The sequence below is a fragment of the Melanotaenia boesemani genome, chromosome 6 (assembly GCF_017639745.1).
Source record: "Melanotaenia boesemani isolate fMelBoe1 chromosome 6, fMelBoe1.pri, whole genome shotgun sequence".
NCBI lineage: Eukaryota > Metazoa > Chordata > Actinopteri > Atheriniformes > Melanotaeniidae > Melanotaenia > Melanotaenia boesemani.
The window spans coordinates 4,283,730-4,306,218 of record NC_055687.1 but is presented as its reverse complement, the minus strand read 5'-3'; the positions used below and the strand labels follow the sequence as shown (position 1 = coordinate 4,306,218).

Here is a 22,489-nt window from a genome sequence, read left to right as displayed (position 1 = left end):
ATGACTAACGAACCACACTGGAACATAAAGCACAAATCTGGTTGTAACCCGCCATGTGTGCTGTTCATTTCCTCTTTGGTCAGATATTTGACGTAGTTTTGTTCTCCAGTCTTTAGGCTGCCGGACTCCATGGTATGTGATCTGTTTTTGTCTTGACTGGCGGAATGATTTTTATTTTCTGGTCCCAACGTTGCCCCGATGAGAGCGAATAACGTTACCTTTCACAATATCTCCCAGAGATAATGTCATTAACTCTCAGCAAAACTGCAGCTCCTTGTCTCGTAGTCCGTTAGCATTAGTTAGCATAACAGACGGTTCCCGCTGCACCGTGTCAAGCTTGACAGCAACGTGGATAAGTAGAATTTCTAGTTGGATAATAACTGTTTACATATCGAGCTTTGATGTGATAGTATAAGTAAAGGTTAACTGAAAAGCCGCCACAGTAATGATGGAGGGCCTCCTTCCAGTATTGCTGTGGATTGGTAGTAAACTGTCTCCTGCTTTAAACCAGCTCTCTGCAGCTTTCATGTTCATTATCAAATGAAGTACCACAGCATCTGAGGATGGCTGTGTGTGTTGAGGGCTCAGCTCCAGAAAATGGCAGGTCGTCCAGAGCCAGGAATTCCCCAGTTTTCCTCATGCTGTGGTTTCTGTGGTCATGCCATGGCTGAAGCTGAGCTCTAAACGGAGCTGCTCAGCTTTGGGTTGCTTCATGTTCAGCAGGGTGATGCTGCACTAAGTGCAGGAAGGTTTGGTTGGTCGTGGCTTTTTGACTTGTTTTCCACCTCACCTGGGTTTTTAACTAAAATTATCAGAGTACTTTTCTAAAACACACCCGTGTCACTGTGTTTGGCAGTATTGGATTTTTCCCTTGCATGACTTGGTGTTAACCACATGTTCCACTGGAGAGCAGAATTACCGCAGTAGAACACACTATTCTCTTGTCAGGAAGTTTATACACTGTCTACCTGGTGTTTACAACTTTATCTAGGCATCATTTTCAGTGGCGAGTAGTCTGGCCCATGTCCCACCTTTACACAGCAGATATGTCGTCATGTTTCATTTCAAGCTTCACTTTCTGAACTTTCTCCGCTAACAGCTGCTCTGCTGCATGTTTAGTGGTGCAGCTGTGAAAAAGGTCCCCCTTCAAACCGTTTCCTGCTGCGCCATGTTTCTAATGTTCAGGCTGTTCAAGCCAACAAATCCACATCATAACAGAAATTTAAAAAAACACACTGCACCACAAACACCTTTTATTGCAGAGTGTTTGTTTGTGTTGCATCATGCAAATGGTTTAAATGACCAACAACTAACCATGAATCAGGTTTCTCTGACTAATTTGAAGCCAGTGTTTCTGTCCACGTCTTCCCAGTAAAATCTCTCCAACACCAGGTACATAAATGTTTAGACTTTTTCTGCAGACATTTTAAGCTTGTTAACTGTTCCAGGGACGGAAACTGAAAGCAACCACAAGCCAGGTGTTGATGAAATATGAGCTTTACTAACTAAACTAAGCAGTTTCACACAACTAAGAAAGAACCCTTCCATGTGAAGTAGCATCCTGCAACAGCAGACATGCTTACATGTGCAAGATTTCTGACATCAGGTCATAGTTCTGATCAGACCGGAGCTGTTTACATAGATCCCTAAAAACTTATTCTGGTCATGACGTTTACGTGCATCACTTTTTCTTGACGTACAAATTTGTCAGACTTTCTGGAAACAGCAGAAGTAAACACACACCGCTGCACGGACGCGTTTGTTCCAGTGTATTTGTTTCACATACACACCAGTTCTCCTCCATGTTCTCCACTAGCCATAACATTTCTTTTAAAAGAATAAACGTTGTTGAATAAACAAGCTGTACTGTAAAGTGAAGGGTTACGTTAGGTTTCCGCACAGCTGAGGTAACAGACGTGTGGTTAGGATCATTTTAACCTGAATTTACAAACTCTGATTTGAAAACCAATCGGCATTAATCAGATTTGATTATTTTGATCTGAATGAAAGTGATCAGATCAGAATCTTGTATTTTTGTGTGAAGCATTTTTTTCAACCAGCTTTTAATCTAAATGCTTGTGTCCATGTAAACATGGAAAGAACTGTAATAACTCTCATTTTAAATATAGCTTTTATCATCCTTCAGGGAAAATGGATGGAAATGTTGTGTTTACATGACATTTTTGTATGTAAAGTTCATTAACATCGTCCCTACCAAGTGATCAGTGTCTCATCTTCTCATGCCTCCAGTAATTTCCCTTTTGAGTGGCTACAAGCTTTTCTATCAATGACTGGTCACATGATAAAAAGCAGACGTGTTGAAAGTGTCATCACCTGAAAACGGCACAATCAGTGTTACACAAACACACTTCAGTCCTGCTGACTTTACCGGCGCTGCATCACACCTGCTGACAGCTGATAGTAGTTCTAAGGAAATTCTTCTTTTTCTTTGCAGAAAATGCAGAGCTGGTACAACGTAAGTACACGTCAGCACTTCACAGAAAAAACACCTGTTTGTGTTTTTAATCCTTTCTATAACCAAATCAAAGTGTTGGTAATGGTCAAACTGCTGCAGAGTCGCTGAGAGCTCTCTTTCCTCTCAGGTTCTCAGTCCCACATACAAACAGCGGAATGAGGATTTTCGTAAAATCTTTAAGAAACTTCCGGACACGGAGCGGCTCATAGTGGGTGAGGAACTTTGAGTCAAGCTGATTCCTGGTACAGGCAGGTGTCCCCAGTCAGCTGACCTGCTTTCTTTTCCTCTTTATTTCCTCAGACTACTCGTGCGCTCTGCAGAAGGACATACTGCTGCAGGGACGCCTCTATCTCTCTGAGAACTGGCTCTGTTTCTACAGCAACATCTTCCGCTGGGAAACCACTGTAGGTCATGCACGCGCTGTGTACACACTCACGCACACACTTAAATATGAGCCTAGTTAATGTCACAGCTCAAAGCAGATAAGCTGAATTTGTTCCCAGATCAATGTTTAAGTTAAGATAAGAGTCACACGGGAATGTGGACTGTGTAAATGTCCTCCCTCCTCTGTTCAGATCACTATTCTGCTAAAAGACGTGACGTCTATGACCAAGGAGAAGACTGCCAAGCTCATCCCGAATGCCATCCAGATCTGCACGGACAACGAGAAGGTATGACCGAACACTTCTTTGTCTGTAAAGGCGTGAAAAGTGTTGATACGGGTCCCTTCAAAGGCAGAGCAGCTGAGAATGAGCTGACGAAGCTTTATCTCACAAAGTAAACATCTCACAAGGGGAATGCAGCTTTAACTTCACACGTTTCTTCTTCCTCCTCTCTCCTTGCCTCCATGTTTCCTCTCAGCATTTCTTCACGTCGTTCGGAGCGAGGGATCGCAGCTTCATGATGATTTTCCGTCTGTGGCAAAACGCCTTGTTGGAGAAGGTAAAGCTTCCAGTTAACTTCACAGAATTAATGAAACAGGAAACAGAAGCTGCAAACAGTTTTTTTTTATTGTTTTTAGTTTTACTGTCAGGTTTTTGCAGTGCAGAGAAACAACTCGGCGTTGAGGTTCATGCTGAACTGTTCCAGTGGGGCATTTATTTAACTTTAATGTATTTCGTGTTTTCATTAACACTTTTCTTCCTTCACGGCCAAAAATAAACTGCTAGAAATTCATCAGGAATCAACATTTTTTGAGTTAATTGAGTTAATTAAAATAATGAAATGTTGGTAGTTTCAAACATGTCTGACGTTGGTGGGTCCTGTAATTACCTCCTGTGTGCAGTAAATAAGCTCTATTTAATATGTACGATACATCTTTATGTCTTTTACACCATTTTTTAATGCTGTATTTTATATATTTAACCTTATTTAAATTGTGATATATAATTGTTTCTTATTTAACTTGTTTCATCATATTAATGCTGTTATACTGTCAGCAGGTTTTATAGCCCAGTACAGAATTTCGTACCACTTCATGAGAAAATGTGGCGTGACAAAGTTCTTGAATCTTAATTATGTAAATTATTAATTATTCATTAAAAAAAACGGGTGCATGTCAGGCCTGGAAGAGGAGCGCACCAAGCCCCAGCAGAGATGAACGGTCCAATCAGCTGATCCCATTTTATAATCATTTTTTTTTATTCAGATTTGATGATTTTTGTGAATTTTTGAGCCCGACATGCCAATGAAATAAAAACTATATATATTTACCAGATCATAGAGGTGAAGTTGTGCTGAAAAAAAAGATCCCACACACTGAAATGTTAAACATGACGTGTGTGTTCCTATTGGTCTGATACTCTAATTACAACCAGCCATTTATTACTGAGTAACTTTCATCAAGCGTTCAAAGTGTTTACAGAGCTGATTGTCATTTATAATCAATAACACAAACAAAAAGTCTTTATTTTGCTGCATATTGAACAGAAACATCCCAGCCTGAACACACGTGAGCTTATCAGGCAGAACAGGAAAAAATCTGGATGTCAGCTGTTCTAATTACATCTAATGAAGCACTGAGAAAAGGTGTTGTTTGTTTTCAGTCTCTGTCCCCCAAAGAGCTGTGGCACATCGTGCACCAGTGTTACGGCACCGAGCTGGGCCTCACGAGCGAAGATGACGACTACGTCTCCCCCACTGCTGAACACATGAATGGCCTGCTGTGAGTTAAGGGGTTTGAACGTCTGTACTTTGCATCATGTTTGTTTGCTCTTTGATTCCATCTGCGCGAACAGCAGCTGCTTGGTTTGTGTGGGTGTCCTTCAGTCACAAGTTGTACATGTATGTGTTTTGAACACCAGACAGCGTAACAATCAAATTAAAAAGACTCCTTGTCCACGTCTCTGAGCTGCCTAACAACCACTTAACTCATTCTCCAGGCCAGGAGAAGAGTCAGTGTCGGTCACAGATCTACTAGACCTGAGCTCGGTGTCGGTTCCCTCCACCGACAGCACTCCCCCTCCCCTGGTGCCCTGCGGTACGGCCAGGTCCCCCTCAGCCACCAGCCTCAGTGGGACTTCTCCGGCCTCCTCCATGTCCTGTCTGCCCATAGAGGTGCCTTCCTCGTCGGGACGCAGTCTCAGCTCTGAACCTCTGGAAGCCAGCCCGCCCAGCTCACTGCCATCCACCACGCCCACCAACACCACGGCCTCTGCTGCCGCCTCCTTCGTAAGTCTTCTTCTTGACATCCAGCACTGCGGTACTTAATATGTGAGACAGATGATGACACTTCGCCACCTACAAGGCTCTCAGAAAGAATTTACCGTGCCTAATAAAGGCTTGATGAGGAGTTGGTGTCAGGCTGCTCCTGTGACTTTACCTCAAATAAACGCTTCTAAAACTTCATCAGAAAACACAAACTGAGCTCCAGCTGAAGTGAATGAATGGAGGTCTGTGTAGGTTTCAGACTGATTGCACGGTTATGGTGGTTCGTCTGCTCAGGCCACATCAACACGAGGTCGGCCTCTAGGATCTCATGTCATGTGACAGTGGGCTCACTTTCTTCCAAACCTCTTAATTTTCTGTCTGCTGTGACTTTTTCTGTCAGAATCTGGAGGAAGGAGGAGACAGTCTGTCAGAATCAGCCAATCACATGCTTCCCCCACCGACCACCAGTCAGGGAAACCTCTCCTCATTGGACATCGCCAACGACGAAGAGCTGCCCACAGACCCCAGCAACTCGTCTGACACGCAGGAAGATGGTAAGTATTTGTGTGAAGGCAACGACAGAAATAACATGAGAATAAAAACAAGATCTGGTTTTAATGATGGATTTGTAGACCTTTACCAAAACACGACATTATCCGGTCCTGAAGTCCCAGTTAGATTCTGATACTGATGTCATTAAAAGTTGTTAGACTCATTCTCGAACCTGGTTTCTAAATACACTTTATATCTGCTTCTTTATCTTCCATGTAGGGCTGGGTGATATCTCGAGTACGCTCGATGTGTTCAGAGGTGTTGTACGTATGCGGCTATGTTGTTAACATCGAGTATAAACTGTCACCACAGCCTTTTTCTTCATAGCGCTCTGTCGGAGTGAAGCTTACCGCATGCATACATAAATAACACATAAATAACAATGACGAGAAGACGAGTTGTTCAGCTGGCCGTGTTTCCCGATGGACATTCAGTTCGTCGTACACCACGTTCTTCTTCCAGCTGCTCTTATTATTAAATAAGTGTGGACATCATTAATAAAGCAGATATTTCTTACAGGTGGCGGATGCAACAGTTTCCAACGTGGACTCGCTGTCTGCTGATGCGGTTCATGTGCACGTGGGATGTAGAGACATGGAGGGACGTAATTACATGTCAACATGAGAATAAGATAAAAAAAAAAACAAAGTTTAGACTTATTATAATAAAAGGAAAAAAATACAATCCTGTTCTAGAGAAAATGGAACCCTGGATTACTTCTGTTTACTCCCCCCTAGTATAATGGTCAGGGAAACACTGGTTTTAGTATTAGTATATCAGTTATAGGCCATATCGCCCAGCCCTTCTTCCATGTCAACTGTAATGGCAAGAAAAACTTTTTTAACATTAACAACATTAACATAAAGAAAATGAGTATGTAAGAATTCCTCCGGGCCGATGATTCCCATTTAAAACGACTAAAAGTTGCTTGTTAGGAGCCTTTATTTTAAATGCTGTGAAGAGATTTTTATTTGGAAATAATAAAACACTCAATAGACCCCCATCCAGTCTGAAATAAGCTCAGTGGGATGTCAGAAGTAATAAAGCCACTTTCACACAAACTCTGCAGACTGACCGAGGAAAGTGGGGAGAATCGGGTCTGCAGGAGAGTCCGGATGTTCTTTTCCAGTGTGGAGTCTTGGTAGATCACACAGGAACATGGACTGTTGAAAGGATGGATTAAACCTGGTGTGGAGCAACGCCAGCAAAGATAGACCGTCTGAAAAGTCTGACTGGTGGCATCTAGAGAGTCAAACAGAAAGCGGAACATGATGCCGAAAGTTGAAGATGCTGGGTTTGTTTTGGTTTGTTCTAGCTAAAGATCAGTAGACGTGACATCAGCTCTCAGCAGCCTGGCCGTGCAGTCGTGTTTTCACCATCTAGCTAGCTGCTGCTCCTCAACACGGAACATTTCAGGGTTTCAGTGCATGTGTCAGAGTTTAAGATTTAGAAACCAGAGCAAAATGAAAGCAAGTTATTCTCTTCTGTTTTCAGTTTCAGGTGAGGTGGAATCGTTCTGTTCTGACCTCAGTGGACGGCTCAACATCAACACTGTGGTCCGCATGAGCGTGGACAAGCTGCACGACCTGCTGTTCTCTGCAGACACACACTTCATCCAGCACCTCTTCTCCCAGAGACACTTCACTGGTACGTTGTTTCTCTTGCTGTCACAGTGCTGAGTTATAACTGAGTCGTGATGAAGCCTCAGAACCTGCATGAACTTGTTCCATTGGATTAAACATGACAGAGCAAGTTTTTCCTGTCGAGACTGTGGCAGTTGGAGCTGATTGTTTTTAGTCCGGTATTTGAACTGGTGTGTCTGCCGTCGGCAGACAAAATCACTGCTGCTTTACCCTCTTCTTTCATGTTGACTCCTCACTTTCACTTTCAGTGTACAGAAACAATGGAAATGTATCTGTTGCTGCAAGGCTAGGCTAGGCAGTTTTACTTGTATAGCACATTTTTTTTCTTCCTCTTTATTTTGTGGTGTTATTGTCCCTGTGTATTGCTGCTGCTACATTGTAATTTCCCAGCTTGGGATTAATAAAGTCTATCTATCATTTAATGTACAAGACAATTCAAAATGCTTTATATAAACTTTAAAAGCATTACATACAGAAGAATCATGAGAACAAACTTTTAAAAGAAATAAATAACTTGAAGATAAAAAGCTAAAGTAAAACAGACAAAATGCCAGAAATAAAGTTCAGTGTGGGGAATTTTAGTTGTTCTTATAAAAGGCAGCAAATAGAAAAGTTTTAACCCTGATGTAAAACTGCTGAGTCAGCAGACCTGCAGTTTTCTGGGACTTTGTTCCACATGTGAGGAGCATAAAAGCTGAACGCTGCCTCTCCACGTTTAGTTCTGGCTCTGGGAACAGAAAGTAGACCTGACCCTGATGACCTGAGGGATCTGGTTGTTCATAACGAACCAGAAGATCCTGAATGGATTCTGGTCCTAAACCATTCAGGTCTTTGTAAACTAACAGCGGGATTTTGAAGTCAGTTCTTGACAGACAGGAAGCCGGTGTAAAGATCTGAGGACTGGAGTTCTAGATGGAAGAAACAAATCACAGTGGGTTTGCAGATGAGCCTGATGTTGATGTGTGGCCTTCATTTAGGTTCAGTAGAGAGTTAAAATGATTCCTGACACAATGATTCTGGTCAGCCGCTTCAGGTTGGTCCCAGTCCAAATCGTTTATACTGGATTGTCTTTATATGTTCAGAGACGTCTAATGGAAGCTGTTGCACCTTGCAGATTACAGCAGCCTGAAACAAATGCATGGAAAATGATGACTATTATTAACTATTATTAACTTTTATTTTTATTATCAGTTTTGCCCTGAAAGATGTTTGTTTTAATAACACTTCTTCCCACCGGCAAACGCTTTCCCCTCGTCCCCCCTCGTCATCACCTTGCAGACTCAAAAGGAATGGACACACTCTCTGTGTCCACAACCTAACTTTAGGTTGTGTGGAGAAGTGCCGCTACGACTCTCTGACCAAGCTCCCTAAAACAGATTGATTATTTAAATGTTTTATTCATGCATAAACAGACTTACCGTCATGGAGCTGTGACAGCTGCTTTGACCTTGGTCATTTCTCTCCACTCAGTAAATAAAACTTCATTTTCTGACTTGTTGTGTTAATACAAACCAGATCTTTATTGTTACAGTTTCAAATATGGAGGTAAAAGTTAGAAACTTGTGTGACTATTCTAGCTCCATATTCCATTTCTGTTATTTGATGAAGCTCATGTTTTCTCTCCCTTTAATCTCAGTCTGAGAAATTACGAATGAAAAGGACAGACTTGGTTTCAAATCTCTCGGGTTATTGTTTCCTTTCTTCAGACCTTTCGGTGGGGGAATGGCAGCAGGACGGCAGCAACGGGACCACCAGCCGCGTGCTCAGCTACACCATCGCCCTCAACAACCCTCTCGGCCCGAAAACCGCCCCTGTGGTGGAGACGCAGGTCAGTCCTTTTTCAAGGTTTTATCTAAACATCTAAACAATCCACGGGAAGGAACAGCAGACTCTACTTCTGTAGGAAGCTGAGATCCTTCAGTGCCTGGACGATGGTTCGTGTCTTCCATCAGTCTGTGATGGAGAGATCAGTCTGCTTTGTAGCATCTTTTGGGACAGCAGTAGAACCAGAGACTAGAGAAAACTGAACAAACTGATCCAGAGAAGAATGCTGCACAAGCTGCTGGACATGATGGACAATTCCTCACATCCTCTGAACAGAACAGGGAGGAAATAACAGTGTATGTTCAGTCAGAGGCTTCTTCATGTCTGCTGACCAAAGAACTGCACTGCTATAACTGTACACAATGACTAATAACAGTGGTCTAATCTATGGAAGAAACAATAATAATCAAAGATTATTTTGTGCTTCTTTCCTTTAGCCGGCTTCTCTCCGCTGCTGCACATTTGCTGCATTCAAACCGGCCAAACCCCGTCAGCCTAAGTGCTGCGACAGTGTAATGAAGTTCTGCATCTGCAGAGACAGTAAAGCCAGTGCAGGAAAACCCAGCCGTTAATTATCAGTTAGAGAAGCAGTAACTTGCCAGCAGAGCAGTTAATGGTTTTGTTGCTGACTCACATGAAAGCAGTGACTTTTCCTCACATACATCCACTTTTCTTCCTGATGGCAGACGCTGCATAAAAGCTGCTCGCGGGGTGAATGCTACGTGGTGGACTCAGAGGTCATCACGTCAGGCATCCCCTACCAGGACTACTTCTACACCGTCCACAGATACTGCCTCACCTCCATCAACAAACACAAGAGCCGGCTCAGGTGGGTTTGTTGTGTCTCCGGGGTTTAATCTGTGTGTTATTCTCCTCTCTATGACAGCGACGGAGTTCCAGTTTCCACATTTGTTATACATCTAGAAGTTGTGAATAACACAAGGTAAATGGAGGGGTTAAAAAAACACACCAACTGTTGATGTGCTTCGTTCAGGTGGGTTTAGTCTCATTAAAAGGACTTTATTAATAAGCAGAATTTTCTTTATCGCCCTTTAGCTCAGAGTGCTTTATAGAAATAATAGGAAAAAAGCTGAAAATGTAGCAGATAGATTAAAACTGAAATTTAACTAAGCATAAAATGTGACTAAAAATAGAATAAAATACCAATTAAAACTAGAGCTAGACATGTTAACATGTTATCACATTAACACATTAATTATTATCCCACCTCCTGTGTTTGTTTTACTGAATTAATACAAAAATTGCAGTATTTTTAAAAGAAAAGTTTGCAATACGCAGCTGACTTCTTCCTCTTGGAGGTAATAAGCGCAGTTGTTAGCAATGCAGCCTTTCTCTTTATGTTAGCCATCACCTGTGTGCTGTCAGCTGTGTTTGAGAGAAGAAACTGCAGCGACATTCAGCAGAAATCCTTCTGCTGCACCATCTGTCAGATTCCTGTAAGAAGCAGATCCTATGTCAGATTAAGACCCACATTTGTGTGTTTATGTGCGGAGTCCCATCAGTTTAATGGAGAGCAGAGCATTTATGGGGCAGGCTGTGATATTACACTGATGGATTCTTCGCTTTAACCGTTAAAACTCCACTAGATCTCCAAACCCTCGAGCTCCGTCTCCTCTGCGATCATCAGCGTCTCAGCAATGGTGGTGTGTAGCTCTGTGGGGTAAACTGTGATGGATATTTTACCCTTTAGGTGGTTTACAGAAGTTTTCCAGGCATTTCTATCCCGTCCAGGAGGTTTACAATCCAGCCACTAAATGTAGTTTTATTCAGAGACTCTATCTGGTAAATCCACAATGATCCATGATAACAGCATTATTTATCACATTTCACCATAAAAACATCACCATCACTACTATGTTGCTAAGAGACCTCTATTTAGACCTGGGGTCTCATTTATAACCGTTGCGTACGCACAAAATGGGGCCTGAAACTGGCGTACGCCTCTTTTCACGCAAAGGTTGTGATTTATAAAAAACAAACTTGACGTGAAAATGTGCGGTCTTTCACGGCAGCTCTGACCCATGCGTACGCTGGTTTTGGAGGCTGGGGGAATTGGCGACACAGATGGAGAGGTGGGGAATTAACAACACACTGCATCCAGAGTCCTCTTGTGGCAGCGTGGGGTCCTGTCACCATGTCTCCAATTAATTTTGCGCTCTGGCTGTATGACCGCAGATGTGATTTCGGCTCACTGGTCAGCGTGCATGACTTCAACCCGGCAAGAGTTCATAACCCGTCTCCGCTGTCTATGCGTCCTGCTACACTCTTCCACATCCAATTTCCCTAAATATCAAATATTAATAGATAGAGAATAGATATACTTTAAAGTATAAGAAGGATTCATAACAGCAGTGTTATATGCTGCACAGGTGAGCTATAACCACACAGCCTAAGGACCTTCCAAATAAATAGAAAGCTAAGAAAAATAAATCTCCTATCAACATATAATCAATTTGCCCACCAACGCATTCTCCTCCCCAGTGATCACCAAGGCTCTGTCCCGCTCACAGAGTTAACTGAGGTAACTATGTGTTGCCACTCACGACACTTACTCTTATTTGTCACGCCACTACTGTGGCTACCAAACAAAATAATTTTTCGACTCTCCACCTCACTCACTAATGCATCGATTTCTGCCTCTGTGAAGTTGCGTTTTTTGGTTCGCTTCCCTGCGGTTGCCATTGTTCATGGATCATAACATGGATCAGCTGGCTCATTTTAATACACGCTGAGGTACTTTGCATTGACCATTTATGGTGGAAAGTGGGTGTGTAGTGGGCGGAACATGAGCCAAATTCACCTGCGCAAACTTCAAGGACGAGTGTGATTTATAAAGTGGAAATTACTTGCACCTGTGCGTACGCACGGTTTTATAATTCAGAATATTTTATGGCGTACGCCAACTTCCGGTTTTGGGCGTAAGTACACTTTTAGTAAGAATCCTACGCACAGTTTTATAAATGAGACCCCTGGTCATGAAGATGAAGCCACTTCCTGTCAGACTTTCCACCAATCAGAGAGCTTAGATTGACGGTAACGTCCAATCAGGAGCAGCCAAAGATCAACCAGTGAGCAGAAAGTTCTATGTGTGTGTGAAAAGAAAAAAAATAATGCTCCCCTATGGCTGGAATAAAGCCAAGAAGACGTTTCTGATGCACGGTGGCGCCACAAAGCAGCTGAGCTGGAGTTGGTTTAGTGAGGATAGCAGGTAAATAGTAGCAGGAATAACTGGAAATGAGGAAAAAGTGGAAACATGGAAATAGTTTCTGTTGTGTGTTTGTTTCAATAACAAGACTTGGAAAAGGCTTGGTCACTGTTGATCTGTGTGTTATTTCTACAAAGTTCTGTTAGTAATAAATTCTGCTTTCTTCTTCTGGTCGACCTTTATGCTGCTAAATCTATTCATACATTCATTTTACATCATTTTACCTCCCAATCTGACAGCTGAGAAACATCATGTCTGATGCTACTTTTTCATCTTTATTACCAAAAGATAAACTGATGAGTTCTCTGCAACTATCGCTCATTTGTAAGCTGGAAGGATTTCTTGGATCTTCACATGGACTGACATTGTGGATCATTAAACACAGCGTAGATGTAAATATAAATACTTTGAGTGTGTGAAACTTGGAGCTGGGCAACGATAAAAAATTTTTTAACCAGATTAATCATGTGGTTTTCTGTGTTAATCATTTTTGTACAAGCAAAGTTTAATAATGAATTAAAACTTGGTGGATTGCATGTTTCTTTTAAAAGTACAGCTACCTGAAGAAAGATGCAGAAACTACTGATCTGCAAACACTTTAAACAAGCCAGCTGCTTTTTAACAGCAGTGTTCCCTTTATACAGCAGCAGATCAGATATTTGTAGTAAATCTTAAATATTAATGTGATAAAATCTAATATGACGCAAAGATGAAAATTTCTGGATTTATTCATTAACAAGTCGGCAGGATGAATGTCAAAGCTGGAGGTAAATCAGATGATGAATGTATCAGTCATGAAAGCAGAATTAGAGTCATAGTGCTTCTAGATTTTGGGGGAAATTCCTTGTTGAATAACTTCGCTGGAAAAAAAGGGAATTTAGGGTTTTACACTTTCCATAGAAACTGTGAAACGAACACAGTACTTCAGGAACTAGTTTTCACTGCGTGATACTCATCTTTTAAAGTATTTTAATTATTAAAAAATATGCAGTGGGATGGACAGCACAGATCAAGACCCATCAATTCAGCCTGCAGCACAATGTTTCAACAAGGTAACATGTTTCCGACAGAAGACCGGGTTAGAAACCGAAGGCAACGATTAGCTCGGGTGTTAGAAACCGAAGGCAACGATTAGCTCGGGTGTTAGAAACCGAAGGCAACGATTAGCTCGGGTGTTAGAAACCGAAGGCAACGATTAGCTCGGGTGTTAGAAACCGAAGGCAACGATTAGCTCGGGTGTTAGAAACCGAAGTCAACGATTAGCTCGGGTGTTAGAAACCGAAGTCAACGATTAGCTCGGGTGTTGGACTTTCCACTGATGAGCTGAAGTTAAATCTCAGGAAGAGCTCTGAGCCACGTTTTGCAGCTTTTCACACTGAATTCTAAGAATCCTCAAGTTGACAGTCACAGGACAACAAGTCCTGGATATAAGCAGCTACTGGGACTCATGCTGCTTCCTTTCACATTGTCTCCTCACCTTTGCAGATAAAACTATCCAAACATGGTTTGACCTGATGCCCAGTCAGCATGTTAGCGAGGCTGAAATGTTACAGCCAAATGCAGAACTTAATGTCAGCATCTCAGGATCAGGCAGCGAGGACGTTTGGCAGCGATGTTTAAGATTCACAGGAGAAGAAAAAGCTGAGTCGTTTCTGCACCATCGCCTCAAAAGATGACAGTATTATGTAACGAGGCTGGAAGGCATTTTTCTATGAATAAGAGCTGTGACTGCTGCTCCAACCCTGAATAAAAGCTAGCTTCATATCATTCTGTTAAAGGAATCGCCTCCATTTCAAATCCTGAAGGACACAATCTTCTGTCAGCTGAAAAGCCCCAGGAAAGAAAAGAAAGTCTTTTAATAGTCAGAACAGAATGTGTTTCCAGGTTTTAAACCGTCGTGTTGCTTCTCTGCAGAGTTTCCTCGGACATCTGCTACAGGAAGCAGCCGTGGAGCCTGGTGAAAGCGCTGATAGAAAAGAATACTTGGAGCGGCATCGAAGAGTACTACCGACACATGGGTGAGTCGCATGTTCGTCCTGCTCCAGCACAACACACACACAAACCCACTGAACACACTGAAACATGGTTCATTTACAGTAACCTGAACCACAGAAAAACTCGATATGAAAACCAGTAGTTTTATTTTAATAGTAATAGAAGATCATCACAGCCACCTTTCTGCCTTATTATTATTTATCTAACCTTTATCATACCAGGTGCCCTGGTCAAGATGGCAGCACAAGCAACAACAACCAAAGGACTAAACATAAAAATGACAAGGAAACAGATAACTTGGAAAAGAAACTTCAATTAATAAAAACAATAAAATGGAAAAAACTTAGAATAAAAACTGACATTAGAGCTCAAAGCAGCTTTTTACTTGATCCATAAAATTGTTCTTTGAAGTCATACTTTACATATTTTACACATCTTATTAGAACTGCAGCCCCCATCGAGGTGAAGCAGATGAAAACATGCATTTAATCCAGAACTGGTGTTTTGAATGCAGAAAAAGTTTGACTTTACTAGAGAATACGCAAACAACAAAAACTCCCAAAGGGATCATAATCCAGACATCTTTATGGCTTCATTAACAACACTTCAGTCCTTTTAACCACCATATGGACCCCCATCTATCTATATTACCTACAAATCAAGAGAAGTAGGGGGTGTATTCATCCACAGGCAAAGGAGAAATTTAGATAAATAAAATACAGAAGGAGTTTCCATAATGGCCATTAACATAATAACATAAATAATTTGAGTTTTAATGTCCATATTACATTAAATCTGACTCATATGACCTCAGATTTTTAGACAGTTTAAACAGTGAAAACAATTCAAAGAACAGTCGACGTGTTTAAATCATCATCGTCATCATCATCGTCATAGGGGGAGTGGCAGCCTGGCAGCTAAGGTGAAAGCCACTGTGGGTCCCTGAGCAGGGCCCTTAGCCCCGAACGGCTCGCCGGGCGCTGGAATCTGGCAGCTAGGATGGGTTAAATGCAGAGACAGAATTTCCCAGCTGGGATTAATAAAGTATAAAAAAAAAAATCATCATCTTCGTCGCTCTGATCTGCAGCTCAGCCAAAGCTCACAGCTGATTGGCTCATTTACACTCTTCTCTTTGTTAACGTCCTCCACAGAGAGCGAAGTGTGCAAGCTGGAGACGCTGCTGCAGACCGAAGTTACCGTGGTAACCACAGGGGAAGCGGTGGGTGCCGACGCCACCAAGACCCCACCTTCCCTGCGCCGCAGGAAACGCGCCTGCTCTCGGCGACAAGGTGAGAGGGACAGAGAGAGGGACAGAGAGAGGGACGGAGGAGGCGTTGGCTCCGGAGACCGAGGGGACCGAAGAGTCTCAGAGGAGAGGGACCGGAGAGAAACCGGTAAGTCAGCTGATATGATGATGATGATGAAGGGCTGCGGTCTGAATCCTTCCTTTGAGCAACACTGCCCTCCAGTGGTCCTGATCAGAACTACACCACACAGTGGAAAACTTAAAGTCTGCGTTCAATCTTTTCTACATATTCGTCTAAAGTTACGAACAAAAAAATTTAATAAATATATTTTATTTATCACAAAGGAAAACTGGAAGCTTTTATGATGACAGGTTTAAATAAATGTGAGGTGAATGTGTTTTCACTGTGAAAAATATCATATTTTCTATAAATATAAAGTGCAGCTTTGCATTCGTCTTTTCATTATGAATACGAGCTGTGAGTTACTGTCAGAACTACGTCACCTGGTGACAAATCATCCAGAAGGTAAGTAGTCTGAATACGAGTCTGTTTAACTTCATGACTGAGAGATCATTTTATTTAACCCTTACAGCAGACTCTGGCTTAGTTATGATCCCACCGGCCTGATCATGCAGTCAGCTTGACTCAAAATGCACATTTTAATCTGTCTTCCAGTTTTCGTTTAGCATCCATCGCCCAAGTAAAACCAGATAAATGATTGTTTTAATCTGATGGCTAAAATCATTTACCGTAGGCCAGTTTAAAAGTGGGCTGAGATGATCAGGTGTTAGATTTGTCATTTTTCAATTCAGATTTTATCTTTTGTGTGAATATTTTAGTCAACATGTTGGGCCAAAATGTTCACTTAAATCTTAAGTTTAAGTTAAAAGAAAATAATGATTAAATCACCGAGGTGAAGTCAAAGTGAAAAATGATCAAACATGGAGATTTATGTGGTGTAAGAAGGTAAAAATCAGCCAAAAACAAGCTCAGACTCCGGAAGCTTTGCTGAATGATGGAGTTTTCTAATCTTTATTAAATCTTCCCTCCTGAGATTTAGAAAAGATTTCAGCCACAAAGGAAAATAGTGATCCGGGGATCCGGTACGTTAGAGCCCGGAAACATAAACCCTGCAGGCCAGAAGCCTGGTCGGGTCGCAGATACAAGGTAGGAATAAACTTTCCTGAAGGAAACGTGTGATTTAAACAAACTACCAAACGGATGCGTGACCTCTATAACATCAGCTGGTTTCTCCACCATTACAGTGGACAGACTTCACATCCGGTTTTCCGTTAATCGCCTCCTCCACAGATGGCACCCGTGGCCCTGTGATGTCAGCTCAGAAATTTCACTCATTTCTCTTCTTTTGTTTTTAAAGCTGAAACTTTCTGAATCGTATTTTCAGACAAACACAAACTTGAATGTTTTATTTGTGATTTTACTTTTTGAGTTTTCTGTTTAACTTGTGCACTCACCAGCACGCCTCACTACGTTTTTAGTGCAAACATCAGCGTTGATCCATAACCGGGTGATAAACCGGCTGAAGCTGAACGTTTGCTTCTTGTTTTGTCTGCAGGCGCTTCGTTTATGAAGCTGGGGCAGCGTGCACGTGTTGGCGGGCAGAACGGCATCTCCACCATCCTCCTCATCGTCAGCTTCATGTAAGTGTGTGTGTTGGAGGAGGTTTGTGTGTTCCTGAGATTCCCCTCTGGCTGCTGGTCCTGCATGTTCTGGGTCTGACAGCACGGTAGTCACATGACCTTGATAGGAGGAGCCTCCAGCAGGGAGGGGCTTACTGAGCGTCCGGGCAGCACATCCTGTAGGAAGCTCTGCTGTTTGTGAACGTGGCCTCATTCAGACTGTAGGATGTGTCGTACTAACAGCCTCACCATGCCTCTCTTGCTGTTTCTCTTTTCCTCTCCTTCCTGCTAAACTTCTTGTGCGTAGGATCTGTATCAGGTTCGTATGACAGGCTTTGATTTTCTGGCTGCATTGATGAAAATATCCGACTGGGGAAAAATCCACCATTACAATGAGCTGAGGTGCCTTCAACCTGAACCCAGCTGATTTTTACACATTGCTGCGTTTTTCCGGCTTCACACGTTTGAGCTGCTAGTTTAGCGTGAAAGCAGCATCAGTGTGAGCCGGGGAGGGTTTTCTGATTTACTGAATTCGCTGCCTTGCTGCTGCAGAGAAGCAGAGGGAGGTGTTTTCTAATCACGTAAAAGCATTTCTGTGGTGGCTGAGAGCTCAGCTCGCTGCAGCTCCAGGAAACTTGTAAACAGACCGGACAACAACGATGGTTCAGACCGCTGATGGTTTTACTTTAGTGCCCATTAACTGTTTCTCTTTTTCTTTCTTCTTTTCTTTTATGAGTTATGATCCATGCACTAAAGTTTTATTTGTTTCTTTTCTTAACGTTAATGCGTTAATTGAACTGGTGTAGTCTTTTTCTTTCTTGTTTCCACAGGCAACAACTGGGAAGGGTAGCAGAATTTCTGACCCGTCCTACTATTTTGGGCCCTTTCATTGAGGTCCATATCTCACCGAGACGACTTTAAAGGGTGGAGCTTGACACACTGCAATTCATTGATTGGCTGAAAAAAATCACTTCCTGTGCGACTTGACAATAAGAACAAAGCAGGAACATTTCCGGGTCCGAACAGACTTTTTGGTGTTTTAAACCCACATGCCAAACTGCTGGATGTCCATCGCTGTCCTCGCTCTCTTCCTTTAGGGTCAGATTGGGAAGATTGGGACGGGTCCCCAAAGTAGGACAGGTCAGATAATCTGGTGCTTTTGCCTGTGAAAAGGGGGGGTGGACTTGTTTGTTGCAGCCGGTGTGTAGTTCCTGAGTTGTGCAGTCATCTGTTTGCATGTTTTCTGATGTGCAGCCGGTTCAGCTCTGCACCAGCCTGAACCAGCTGTGTGGTTCACTGCAGCCACTCAGCAGCAGATCTGAGTCAGAAACGTGTCACTCGGCTGTAACGCTGCCTTGTGTGATGGTGGATTGTTCCTGTTACGGTCTCATGGTGTGCTGTGATGTAGAGATGAGTTGTGTCTCGTCCTCGACGTGTCTGTTCGTTCTGTTTGGTGTTTGATGTCTGAGTGTGAAACTCTGCTGCCAGGGAAACGTGACGTTTTCTTGTGTCTCCACCCGCCAGCCTCGTGGTGCTCGTGGCTCTCAACATGCTGCTGTTCTACAAGCTGTATGCTCTGGAAAGAGCGGCTCACACACTGGAGAGGTGGCACTCCTACTCTGTGGCGGACAGGTAAACACAGCACCGGGAGAGCGTGGGGTTAACAGTGTCCTGTGGGGTCTGAGCGTTGTCCTCTCTTCCTCAGTCCTTTGCCGCAGACGGCGGGAGAGTGGGCTCAGGTTCTCCACCTCCAGCGGCAGTTTCACCAGGCGCAGCTCAGCAAGTGGCAGCAGATCCTGCAGTCCTCCGTCACGCTGCTCGACCAGGTGTGTGCGCCAGCCTCTTCCAGCTCATGCAACTGCTTTAAAAAAGCCGAATGTCTCACCTCCCTGTTTCCTCCCAGATGAAGCAGTCTCTGGAAAAACTCCACCGGAACATCATGGTCCCAGAGGTGCAGCAGGATCCATCGGCCGAGACCCTCACAGAGACCCTGACTGAACCCTGACCCCACCCACCCCTAAACCCCAGACTCTGGGACACCAGAATCTGGGTGCTCAGGACCCTCATTTCCAAATCAAGTGCAGTGTGGGACATACCGGGGGGCTACGTCACCCACATTTCTCCTTTCCTGACCAACTTGAAATGGCAGTGGACGCCTTCAGCTTCAACCAGTTAGAAGTCACTCAGACTGGAACTGATCAGGACCACAGCAATAATCACTGCAGCTGCATGAACACGGGCCACTGGTGGGCCCAGTCACTCCATCCACCCAAGTCCTCCCAGAACCAGTTCATCTCAGCGCTCCTGCTGCCCCTCTGACCTGCTGCATTTCACCGAGAACTTCTCCAACAAGCAACATCCGGCTCCCCGTCCGTCCTCAGGGAGGGAGGACGGGAACTGGACCCGCTCCCAGCTCAGACTGGTTCTGGAACTGTCTCAGTATTTATTTTCACTCGACTCCAAGTCCAGTCCTGCTCTGAAGAAGTCATGTGATGGCTGTTTTGTGCTCTGTGTTGAGCTTTGGACCAAGAGGACGATTAGAGTCACAGCAATAACAGAAACCCGGATTCTAGTTTGTTTTGAATGTTAGAAGCAAAGTAGGATATAATAATAATAATAATGAGAATAATAATATTATATATATTGTGTGTGTGTGTGTGTGTGTGTGTGTGTGAGAAAGAGCAAATGAAGGCAGCAAAACAAGTAAAGAACATTTCAAGCTGTGTTTGTGTGTGTGTGTGTGTGTGTGTGTGTGTGTGTGTGAGAGAGAGATCACTGTTACATTTTCACACCTTTGTTTAGGTTTTGTTGATCCTTTTTGTTTGTGTTCGTATCGGAGTTTCAGAGTTCTGCTCACCAGAACCGGGCCGGCTCGCTTACAACCAGAAGGACCGAGCAGAACTTCGCAGGCCCGGTGATGAAGAAGGGAAACCATTTTGCAGTATTTTTTTCTTTTCTTTGTGTGAGATTAATCAGAATCACTCGTCTTTTTATTCAGCTGCTTTTTCTTTTTCTATCGTTCTGATTTTGTGTCTTTTCGTCTCGGCTTCATTTTCCCTCCGTGATGTAAAATAAAACCAAGCTTCTTTGTCATCTCATCATCGTCCTCTCTGCGCTCGTCCCGCTCGGTCTCCGTTTTTCCTCCCGGTGTTGCGGCTGCAGAAGCATGAAGGCCCTGCTGTGCACGGCCATCCGCGGATAACTCAAGGGTGTCCTATTTATTTATGGAGGGAGGCGTGAGGAGCAGAGATGAGAATGTACTGTAAAATTGTGATTGTACACCACGAACATGGAGAGAAATGAAAAGTTCTAAAACATGCACCAACGTCTGAGACTGTTTGTTTTAACTTGTCCTGTGAAGCATCGTGACAGCAGAGCCGTGGTCTGGTGGACACGCTGAGCTCGTCTGCTTTGCCAAGAGGAGTTTTATGGCTATACAGAAAAAAACCTTAAAAAAATAAGGCACTCTTTATATTTAACAGTTTAAATCCTGACCCAAGAAAAAATGGGGAAATCTAATTTATCTAAAGTCTTTATATAACGTTAAAAAATAACCATTTTTTGAATATTTAGTGTTTATTATGTGATATACCTAAATTTATTGTAGTGCAAAATGTATCCACCAGAGGGCAGAAGACAAGTATCAGATTGTGTTCAACATGGAACTGAATGAAGTTTTAACCATAAAGTGATGCAACAGGTCGCAGAAACTGTTGGATGTGAAACATAGGTAATTAAAAAAAATAATAATCTGAACCAGCTGTAACTGTAAGAAAACTGAAAATATGCTAAAGCCTAAAGAAACAAAGCAGACTATCATCAGGAGCACACATGGGAAGAAAAACAAAGAAAAACAAATAGCACCACCATAAACGAGTCAATGAAAGCATAACTGTACCTGTTAAACCTGAAAGTTGAAGCTAAATACACATCCGGGCGAAGCATTTTTCACTGTTTTCTTCAGCTTGCAGATGCGTAGCCTAATGTAGGCTATGCTAACGGACCAGCACTGCCAGATATGTGACCATTCTAAGAACCTGTGATGGGCATTTTAGGTGGTTTTTCAAGTTAACTTTTTGGGCCAATCAAAATCTATTAGTTATCATTTGTGATGTAATCGTGACATCATCAATAATGAAATGAAAAATACTTTATTTTGTTGGTTTTATTTTAACATTGTGTGGGCTCTATGTTGTTGTTCAGCTGGTGAAGGAAGCTGCGTTGCTATGGCAGCAGGTGATTGAAGCTGCGTTGCCATGGCAGCAGCTATCCCTGCAGAGACCTGCTGTTTACATCTCTGCATTTAAAGAACAGCGTGGCCACTTTAGACTGAACGTGACGGTCGAGTTGATAAAACCTGAACACAAAGTTTTGTTATTGACAGCATGTCCACGCAGATATTTTAGTTTTCCAGTAATGGAAAGTAAAACTTCCTGCTTAGCTTTAATTATTGAAATCTATATATCATCTTAAAATCCAGATTTTAAAAGAAGCTTTATAATAACATGAACCACACATGAGGAGAAAACTGCAGTTTCATTTGGTCCTGAAGGGAAACACCAGAACAGGATTAGATGGCTTCGTTTCACCAGCTGCCTCACCTGAGCAGGTAAATACTCAAACACTCAGTACGAGGCGTTTGGCTTCTTTTTTCTATAGTTTTTATTCATAATAAATGTGTTTATAGTGTAAAAGTCACAGTGCTTTGACTCATCATGCAGTTAAACGTGTGTCTCTTTTCAACCAACAGATTTTCTGGAACTGAAGACGAGCAGCGTTGAATTTAACCGTCGGGCTGGAAATCCCGCCGTTTTCTACCGAAGCTTTCAGCGGTGGGCGGCGAGAGCCAAGCCCTCCATCTTTATAAAGACACTAAGACGTCTGAGTGAAAGTTTCCACTGTGGAAAACTAAGTCCCGTTGTGTTTCACAGGAAGACAGGCCGTGGTCTCTGCAGCCAAACACTGGTTTGGTTTAGTTTTCTTTATGTAAAACGTTGAGCTTCCTGTGTCATGCAGCCAGTTAAAAGTAGCTCTGCTGTGCTGGAACTCGCCGTTTCCCAAATATCAGTACCTGTTTGGTGCTTTGGGACTGAACAGAAAAAAACATAAATAAAATAACTTGCAGAACTCCAGGCAGAACAGTTTTTATATGTAATATAAAAAACAAAGGTTTTAGTGGCTAAAGAGGCGAGTTTCCTCCTCTGAGAGCTGAAAACGTGACATGCATGTTTATCGCT

At 42.8% G+C, this 22,489-nt stretch overlaps 2 protein-coding genes across 5 annotated transcripts in view; both read left to right on the top strand.

The window, feature by feature from the left end:
* Positions 1-20,571, top strand: part of gramd1a (GRAM domain containing 1A) — a 36,674-nt gene extending 16,103 nt beyond the window's left edge. For 3 of the 4 annotated variants that reach the window (XM_041987918.1, XM_041987916.1, XM_041987919.1), the window contains 18 exons: positions 2,456-2,476; positions 2,604-2,688; positions 2,777-2,880; positions 3,052-3,147; positions 3,338-3,418; positions 4,522-4,640; positions 4,858-5,146; positions 5,526-5,679; positions 7,172-7,324; positions 9,027-9,148; positions 9,831-9,973; positions 14,285-14,388; positions 15,517-15,759; positions 17,189-17,273; positions 17,560-17,571; positions 18,777-18,884; positions 18,958-19,078; positions 19,156-20,571. In XM_041987918.1, coding sequence (XP_041843852.1) covers positions 2,456-2,476; positions 2,604-2,688; positions 2,777-2,880; positions 3,052-3,147; positions 3,338-3,418; positions 4,522-4,640; positions 4,858-5,146; positions 5,526-5,679; positions 7,172-7,324; positions 9,027-9,148; positions 9,831-9,973; positions 14,285-14,388; positions 15,517-15,759; positions 17,189-17,273; positions 17,560-17,571; positions 18,777-18,884; positions 18,958-19,078; positions 19,156-19,257 — 2,142 coding nt within the window. In that variant the 3' untranslated portion in view covers positions 19,258-20,571. The remainder of the gene's footprint in view (positions 1-2,455; positions 2,477-2,603; positions 2,689-2,776; positions 2,881-3,051; positions 3,148-3,337; positions 3,419-4,521; positions 4,641-4,857; positions 5,147-5,525; positions 5,680-7,171; positions 7,325-9,026; positions 9,149-9,830; positions 9,974-14,284; positions 14,389-15,516; positions 15,760-17,188; positions 17,274-17,559; positions 17,572-18,776; positions 18,885-18,957; positions 19,079-19,155) is intronic. The other variant, XM_041987917.1, reaches the window with a different exon arrangement.
* Positions 1-22,489, top strand: part of LOC121641689 (E3 SUMO-protein ligase ZBED1-like) — a 631,274-nt gene that overhangs the window by 54,715 nt on the left and 554,070 nt on the right. The gene's annotated exons all lie outside the window — the stretch shown is intronic.